Source organism: Mus pahari, chromosome 18, assembly GCF_900095145.1.
Source record: "Mus pahari chromosome 18, PAHARI_EIJ_v1.1, whole genome shotgun sequence".
Taxonomy (NCBI): Eukaryota; Metazoa; Chordata; class Mammalia; order Rodentia; family Muridae; genus Mus; species Mus pahari.
This window is the reverse complement of record NC_034607.1, coordinates 37,382,935-37,392,013: the sequence shown is the minus strand read 5'-3', so window position 1 is coordinate 37,392,013 and position 9,079 is coordinate 37,382,935. Positions and strand designations below refer to the sequence as shown.

Below are 9,079 nucleotides of genomic sequence, written 5' to 3'. Positions count from 1 at the left end.
GAAGAAGAAGAAGAAGAAGAAGAAGAAGAAGAAGAAGAAGAAGAAGAAGAAGAAGAAGAAGAAGAAGAAGAAGAAGAAAAGAGGAGGAGGAGGAAGAAGAAGAGAAGGAAGAAGAGGAGGAAGAGGAAGAGGAAGAGGAGGAGGAGGAGGAAGAGGAAGAGGAGGAGGAGTAGGAAAAGTAGTAGCAAGGGATCCTTTGTTTCCCTTTCAGATAAACTACCTCATGTGTGCAAGTAAAACTAATAATATAATTAATAATAAAATTAATAAGCACGGATGGCAAAGAGTCCCCTGCGCTGTGTATACACAGCATCAGGAAATCCAGCCCTCACAACCACCAAATGAGAGGACTGTATGCAGCCTCACTTCCCAGTGAAGACACTAGTTCATGGAGAGATCAAGGAGCTCCCCCTGGTCACCAAGGCAGGCGCAGCAGAGCTGGGATTTGAACCAGGACTGCCTGGCTCCTGACTCGTGTGTCACTTTCATGTTTTAGTTGCTCTCTATGTGGCTGCCTTTCGTTTCTTTAGACTTTTGAAATGGAGCTCCAGAAGGTTGGGAGGAGGAAAGTGGTGCAAAGGAAGAGAAAAATATCAGTTTCAGTTAACTCTTTCGCCCTAACTTCTTCCTCCAAAGATTCACGTTTTGGAAGTTTAGTCCCCAGTGTTATAGCGCTCTGAGGTAGTGAAATGTTTACTGGGGAGGGTCTTCGATCATTTGGGGCCTTGTGTCTCATTAGTTCTAAGATACTGAGCTGCTGTAAAAGAGCAAGCTTTCTCTGTTTTCTGGATCAGTGTGTTATTTTTCCCTCTGGCAATGCTCTCTTACTGTGATCCCATTTGCCACAGTGTGGCACCGCCCAGCAGTACCTCGTAAGAGTTGGCATGCTATTCAAAACTGTTAAAATACACCTTTGTGTAGGTAGCCTTACGTATTCTGATGTAAAAATAGAAATCTAATGTAATTCCTAATATAAGTCACACAGTTCGATTTTCTTCTTTTTATGTGCGCGTGTGCATGGTGTATGTGCAAGTCTCCATATGTTCACATAGATGTGTGTTCTGGTGCATATTCATGTAGAAACCTGAAGTTGAAGTCAGCAATTTTCCTCAGTTGTTTTTCCATCCTTTTTCTTGGAGCAGGGTCTCTCAGTCACAGCCAGAAGTCAATGATATGGTTAGTCTAGAAACCAGCTTGCTCTAGGGGACCCTGTCTCTGCTGTCCAAGGCTGAAATTTCCCGTGAGCTACCATGGTGACCAGGCACTTACACAGGTTCTGGGGGATGAAAACCCTGGTCCTCTTGCTCCCATGGTACACACCATTTCCCAAGCCCCTCCAATTTGCTGTTGCTCTATGATCCTTATTTCCCACGTAGCTAAATTGCAACCCGGATGTCAAGACTCACGAGATGCCAAGTCTTCAACACTCCTCTTTACATTACGAACTGTTTTCATCTCTTCGAATCCTGGTTACTCCCAAGTGCCTTAAAGGCACTCACCAACAAACCTGATGATGACTAGAATTTGATCCCTAGGCCCTACATGTTAGAAGGAGAGGAACCAACCCCCTCAAGTTGTTCTCTTCCCCACACATGTCATGGCCTGTACATGCACACACATGCATACGCATGCATGCATATACACACACACTAAAGGAATATAATTTTAAAGTTATGGTTGGGTCTGCATCTCTCCTACTAAGTTGCTAGGCCTTTGATGATGGGGAACTATCTGCATGTGATATACATGTATGTGATATACATTCCCTTCTGTTCCCACTCCTGAGGGAGTCATGGGTGTATAGCAAATGCTCAGTGTTGGTTAAACTGAATTGAATTGAACTGTTATATGATAAAAATAGCTAAATTGTAGCTTCCTCTTTTTCACAAAAGAAATCAAGTTCTGGAAAACCCACAGCTCCTGCTACAGATGATTTTGAACGAGTGCACATGAAAAGAGTAAGTTTCCCTCAGCTCTGAAATGAAGAGGATTGTTTTAGCTTGAGGGTCGCAGCTGGATGGCAGGCATGCTGTGAGATTCTCTCCCTACTCCGCACACATTTGCTGCCTTTCTGCTTCCTGAAAGCCTGGAAGTGGCTTCAGACAGTGATCTCAATACAGAGCTCTCAGCAGTCGGGACATGCTGTCAGGGACAACTATCAGCAGCTCTTAATCTCAAAGGCTCCCTTTTTCGTGAGCAAAGGGGGTAAGCTTTCTGATGAGATAGCTTTGGGTCAACCAAGGCTCAGCTGCGCATCTCCTGCCTCCTTGGGTTTCGTGGTGGCGGTGTCTGTGGCTGTGGTGGCTGGGTGGTTGGTTGGGTTTGGTTTCCACGTGCTGAAGGGTTTTCAGTAGCTCTTCCCAGTGCAAGGGAATCGATGTGACACTAAATATTGTGACATGTGCTGCCTGACCAAATGACTGAGCGGCACTCAGTTCGGCTTCAAGTCAACAGTGCTGTTCATATCTCTATAAAGTTTGCGATAAAGCGCTGCTTTGCAGCTCCCACCCGCTGGCAGTACTCGGCTTAGCACCTTTCTGCTCTTCCAGCTAAATAGTCACAGTTCTTCCCGTGTGACCACCTGGCAAAGGAAACCGGTTTAAAATACACAACACTTGTCTGTGGAATGCCATAGGGCCTCAAGAAAGGAACTCCTGCTTAAAGCTGGAAGGACTAAACCAGAGAGCGCTTTTGTTCTACTCTGCAGGGTTTGGGTCACTTGAGACTGTCTGTTTTTGGCATTAGGTCAGCAGGGAAAGAAGGGGTTTGGCCTGCCCCCCACCCCCACACTTCACAGCTTGAAGTTTCTGAAAAGTGGAATTCCAAATTAGCCATTCAGCTGGCTATAGAGAGTAATCTGCCCTCCCCCCTGGGATTGCTTCCCAGAGGCGTTAAATGCTTTGTGTGGACAGCACTTCCCTAACCTTCTCTGTCCCTGAAGCACTAACTAATGAGGGTCGAGGACTTCTGGAATAACACTCTACTGTCCCGTGACTTTGTTGAATGTGTTATGCACATTTCATCCTTATATACAAACGTCTGCCTTGTTGCAGAGCTCATGTCGACGGTGAGGAGAAGGTGGGGAGAGCTCTTCGGTAGAGTGAAATTCAGTGAAACAAATATGCCCTATGATCTCTCCCCGCCCCCCCCCGCCCCCCGCGTCATGATGTCATGCAAGTTGAGATGACCATACACAAGGTAAAGCTCACAGCAAATGGGAATGCTGGTGAGAACCCAACTTAAAAAAGCAGCCATCATCCACTGTAAAAACCAAGTATGTGGAACTACAGAGTTGGCTCAGTGGTTAAGAGGGGACATACAGTTAAATCGAGCTTTAAAAGGAAAAAAAAAAAAAAATCCCACAACCGAACAATTTTCTCTTTTTACAAATAACAATGTTTTGAGACAGGGTCTCATGGCTCCCAGCCTGGCCTTGAACTCCTTATATAACTGAGGTTGACTTTGAACTTCCTATCCTCCGGTTTCCATCTCTTGAGTGGTGGGGGTTACAGGCGCTTGCCACCTTGCTTAGTTTATGCAGTTGTGGGGATAGACCCCCATGCTAGGTGGGCACTCTGCCAACTGAGAGGCCCTCCCGTCCATACAGAGCATGCGTTTTCTTCATTCTCTATGTCTTATCATTCCATGGGAAGCAAGACAGAGGTACAGCTGTCCACTCTGATTGCAAGGGGGTGTAAGGCTGCTCATCACACCCTGGGGGCAGTCGCTCTCCTCGGGTTCGAACATAACCTTCCAGAATGAGTGCAAATACGACAACATAAATCCTGTCTCCCACCTTTAAACCAATAGGTGTTAGACAGGTTATTGTATTAAATGGCCTATTAAACATTAACATTTCATTTTTTTTCCCACAATAGAAATATCTCCTTCGTGTTGACTATAGAAATATCTCCCTTAGCCGGGTGTGGTGGCGCACGCCTTTAATCCCAGCACTCGGGAGGCAGAGGCAGGTGGATTTCTGAGTCCGAGGCCAGCCTGGTCCACAGAGTGAGTTCCAGGACAGCCAGGGATACACAGAGAAACCCTGTCTCGAAAAACCAAAAAAAAAAAAGAAAAGAAAAGAAAAGAAAAGAAAGAAAGAAAGAAAGAAAGAAAGAAAGAAAGAAAGAAAGAAAGAAAGAAAGAAAGAAAGAAATGAAAGAAATATCTCCCTTACGACAGCTTGCTTTACCACCCTGGTGTGTTGGTGTTCTCTGCGAACAACCTTTCTACTGAACAAGAACACCCAAGTAAGACACTTTCTACTTTCAGTGTGATCTGGAATGCACCACGTTCTGTACCTGGCCTTGCTGAGTGCTGCATTTCTGCTGTGCAGCGTTCTCTGGGTAACCTCTAAGTTCCACTTAAATAGACATGACCAGTAATACGAGACTGACCAGGAGAACAGCTGCCTCTGAGTTTCACTTAAATAGACATGGCCAGTGATATGAGATTAGCCAGGAGAACAGCTGCTGCCTGCTCGCCTGTGTTAGACCTCAGACTCTCATGACCTAACAGCAGCCAGTGGAAACTTGGAGCCAAACTGTCTTTGGTGAGCACGCTTCTGCGAGTCATGGCCCAGGACTTAGCTGCTATCCATGAGGCAGCTCGCCTGTGCCAAGCCCCCTCACAAATGCATTCCCTTAACCACCACCCCCTATCTAGGGCCCCAGAGTTCTCTCACATTTATATTTGGTGCCAGTGCTAGGAAGCTGCAGCCGGGCACCAAAGAATCCTGAATGTCAACAACATGATCACTAGCCACTCTGGGTCTCACCTTGTAATGAGTTCTCTGCTCTGTGCAGAAGAAGATGCCCGTGAAAAATACACAGCTTGCACCCGCATTGTGACGGAGATCAGAATTCTAGCAGATGCTTCTTAGAAAAGGCGCCATGTCCAAGAAGAGACACAAACCCCATAAAGTACCTGTTCCCTGAGGTGGGTTTACCTGGGAATAAACTGGACTTAAGCTCCAGGGATCCTCTCTGGGAGACCCTTAAAACCACTTCAGACTATGAGTCTAGTGTTTCTCTTGGTAATGGGGCCTCCAAATGGTAGATCTTCTTGCTCCACACCCCTGGGTTTGGCCCTGTTATCAACTGTCAGTGTGTGGACACTGATTCGAAACCTTCCTATTTGCCCAGAGACAGCTCTTGCTCTCAGGGTCATGGACAGGACTCTCCCACCAAGCCATCCTGCAGCCACTCGGAAACAGAAGAACCATTTCTTTGTTGCTCCCCATTCTCCTGTTCTGAATGGCATTTTCCCCTGAGTATGAAAGAGGAGACTTCCGCTGGAGGGCCCAGCTTTTCCCTCCTGGGAGAACTGGTGTAAAGATCAAGTCTCAGTGAGTGGTGCCCTCTGTCAAGTGAAGGAAGGATTCTTTTAAAGGTTGAATGGTGCAGCTCTATAGTCATAAGGAAGGGTGGAGCAAAAGCAATGAAGTTTTTTGTTTTTGTTGTTGTTGTTGTTTTGTTTTGTTTTTTCGAGACAGGGTTTCTCTGTGTATTCCTGACTGTCCTGGAACTCACTCTGTAGACCAGATTGGCCTCGAACTCAGAAATCCACCTGCCTTTGCCTCCCAAGTGCTGGGATTAAAGGCGTGCGCCACCACCGCCCAGCAGCAATGAAGTTTTAATTTACTTTTATATTTCAAAATTTGTAAGAAAAAATTTTTTTTAAAAAATCCATTTTCACTGGAATATTATAAACATTTTGTGGCATTTCTCATCTTTGTTATACAATCATTTGCCATCATAATTCATAATTCATCATAATTCATAATTCATCATAATTCATCTTTGGCATTTGGCTCTTGTTGCTTTCGTCTTTGATTTTGAGACAAGAGAAAAGAGATGGACACTCTCTTGAGTTTTAACTTTTTGGGTACAAATACATATTCATGTGTGCATGTGTGTACAAATGTGTGTGTGTATTATACACAAGTGTGTACAAATGTGTGTGTGTGTGTGCGCGTGTGAAGGGCAGCTCAACATCAAGTGTCTTCTTCGATTACTATCCGCCATGCTTTTGAGACAAGGTCTTTCACTGAACCTAGAGCTTCATGATTTGTCTAGACTAGGCTCAGGGCTCCTCCTACCACCACCTGTTTGGCTCTGGGATTACAGGAGCACCCAGTTTCCTACGTGGGTGCAGGGACCCAAACCCAGGCTGTTGTGATAGCACGGCAAACACTTAGCCGACTCTCCCACTGCTGTGACTATAAAGCATTAAGATATGGAATCTGTACGCAAGCACCATTTGTCCTTCGCATGCCTAAGACTGTGTCGACACTTTAACTCTTTTGTACAGACTTACACTGCTAACCCAGCACGCTTTCTCTAGATGTAAACGTAAGTACGTTGGCAATCAATTCTACTCGCTTCCACGAAGAAAACATACCATGTGAGACGAGGTTCTGGCCAGCCGGCTACGGAGCAGTGCAATTTCACATTCTCCTTCTCCCAAACGGTGTGAGAACGAGGTTTAATGATAAACTCGGGAGCGTGAAGGAAATGGTCTTCATTTAGCTTCCCATGATATGCTTGGGTCTCTTCTAACTGAAAAAGCAAGCACAGAAACAAGGAAACATCTTTAAAATGCTACCAAATGAAAGTTCCTTCTAGTGCTCACGTAACGAGGAGAAGCCAAAACTGTACTTTTGCTTTGTTTTTTGTTTTGTTTTGTTTTTGAGATAGATTTTTATGTAGTCTAGACTGGCCACAAACTCACTTTATAGTCAAAGATGACTTAAATTTCTGATCTTTATGATTTTACATCTTAGGTTCAAGAATTACAGGCACCCGTTATCATGTCCGAGTTCATGGCTTGGTGGGGATTCAACCTGTGGCTTTATGCGTTATGCAAGCAGTATCAACTTACTACATTCTCAGAGCTAATTTTTGCATTTTGATCCTTGTTTTTACAGTTGGGTGAAGCAATTTCTGATTTTAAAAAATGGGTTTGGTTATTTAAAGCCCTAAGATTGAGCAATGGCCCTAGGGTGGATTTCTAGAGTGGCTTCAGAAATGTACTTAAATCTTTCAGATCTGAAATGCCATGAAGTTCAAGGTTCCAAAGTGTGCTTTTATTTGACCTACATATACCAACATCTTTTCTCCTTGCTTCTGTTAGCTTTGTTTCCCGACGCCACATAGTTCTGCCCTTGAGACAAACTAATCTATTTATACACATGTGCTCTCACACACAGCCCATGAAACACATTTCCCCTCATCTAAATAGCCTGAAATTAGCTCCTTACTGTTTTCTTCAGTGACAGCTCTTCCGCCTTTTCTCGAATTGCAATGTTCCTCGACTTCTTTTCAAATGTTTCCTCTCGCTGAAGGGTGGACGTGGTCTGTTTGGAGGCTGTGGTCTGTTTGGAGGCTGTCGACTGTTTGGAGGCTGTGGTCTGTTTGGAGGCCGCAATTGCTTCCTCACTTGCAAGAAGAGTCTTCTGAGCTATATAAGCAGCGGCCTCTTTAATTCTTTCTTCTTCTGAGTCTCTGATCCCACCGATGTGCACTTGCCTGAAACAGTGGAGCTGAATGTAGAAACAGCATGATAATGACACACTCACCTAGCTTCGCTGAGCCCGGGCAGGGGCGACCATGCCCAGAGACAACCCTGGAATGATGGCGGAGCAGTTAAGAGCATGTGCAGAGGGCCCCGGTTCAGTTCCCAGCTTCCACGTGTCCCACAAACACCCTTCTGTAGCTCCAGTTCCCTAGGGGGCCATGCTCTCTCTTGACCTCCATGAGCAAGGCATGAAGGTGTTGCACTCACATACAAGCAAGCAAAAGATTCATACACATAAAACGAAATAAATAAATCTTTAATAACATCCTAGTAAGTCAGAGTCTCTTTATTATAGAAGAAAGTGTCTTCCTTTAACATTAAGAATGACAAGAGCGGGCTGGAGAGATGGCTCAGAGGTTAGGAGCACTGACTGCTCTTCCAGAGGTCCTGAGTTCAATTCCCAGCAACCACATGGTGGCTCACGACCATCTGTAATGGGATCTGATGCCCTCTTCTGGTGTGTATGAAGATAGCTACAGTGTACTCACATACATGAAATAAATAATTCTTTGTTTGTTTGTTTTTGTTTTTTGTTTGTTTGTTTGTTTTTGAGACAGGGTTTCTCTGTATAGCCCTGGCTGTCCTGGAACTCACTTTGTAGACCAGGCTGGCCTCGAACTCAGAAATCTGTCTGCCTCTGCCTCCCAAGTGCTGGGATTAAAGGATTAAAGGCGTGCGCCACCACGCCCGGCAAGAAATAAATAATTCTTAAAAAAAAAAAAAATGACAAGAGTAAGATTCCTGGCCTGGTTCTGGTGCCTTTCATATGATGCTTCATTCCATCCAGACAAAAGCCCACAAGGGAAACCCTGTCACTGCTACTTCAGATGCACGGTAGCAAGACTTAAAGAAGCTAAGTGAACTGCCTGAGGAGTGTCACCGCTCAACTCAGTGTATTTACAATAAAAGATGAAGTTATACATTTTTTTCCAGAAAAGATGACAGCGTACAATGAAATGGAGACAAGACGTCTGAAATCTGATATCTAACTGTGTGCACTCGGCTGCCTTGTATGTAAACATGTCCTAACCCACCTAAGGCTCTGGTGCATAGTAGGTCTCTCCAGGACATTGCATAGTTTGGGATTTTAACAAACATAACTTTAAAAATTATTATCAGTGTATACTAATTCTGAAAGGTAATTTGGTTTTGACATTGTATTCATATACTACACATTGTATGCATTTTGATCATATTCGCACCTCTAGCTCCTTTTCTTACTCTCCTCCCTTCGCCCTTCCACATCCTTACCTTCTTTATACTTTATAGCTTTGAATCTCTTTTACTTTATATGAATTAATTTTAAATAGTATTTAATCACTCATACCTATTGCTCTACTTCCCATATCAACTGGCCAGATAAACAATGTTATGTCCTAACCACTCTCTGCTGTCATGTATCCTATGTATATGTATATGTATATGTATATGTATATGTATATGTATATGTATATCTATATCTATATCTATATCTATATCTATATCTATATCTATATCTATA

The 9,079-nt window shown here is 44.1% G+C and overlaps 1 protein-coding gene across 2 annotated transcripts in view; it reads right to left on the bottom strand.

Moving 5' to 3' along the window:
* Myom1 (myomesin 1) overlaps positions 1-9,079 on the bottom strand; it is a 111,941-nt gene that overhangs the window by 86,392 nt on the left and 16,470 nt on the right. For both annotated transcript variants that reach the window (XM_021217647.2, XM_021217648.2), the window contains exons 4-5: positions 7,262-7,529; positions 6,403-6,560 (exon numbers count right to left, since the gene is read on the bottom strand). In XM_021217647.2, the coding sequence (XP_021073306.1) occupies positions 6,403-6,560; positions 7,262-7,529 (426 nt within the window). The remainder of the gene's footprint in view (positions 1-6,402; positions 6,561-7,261; positions 7,530-9,079) is intronic.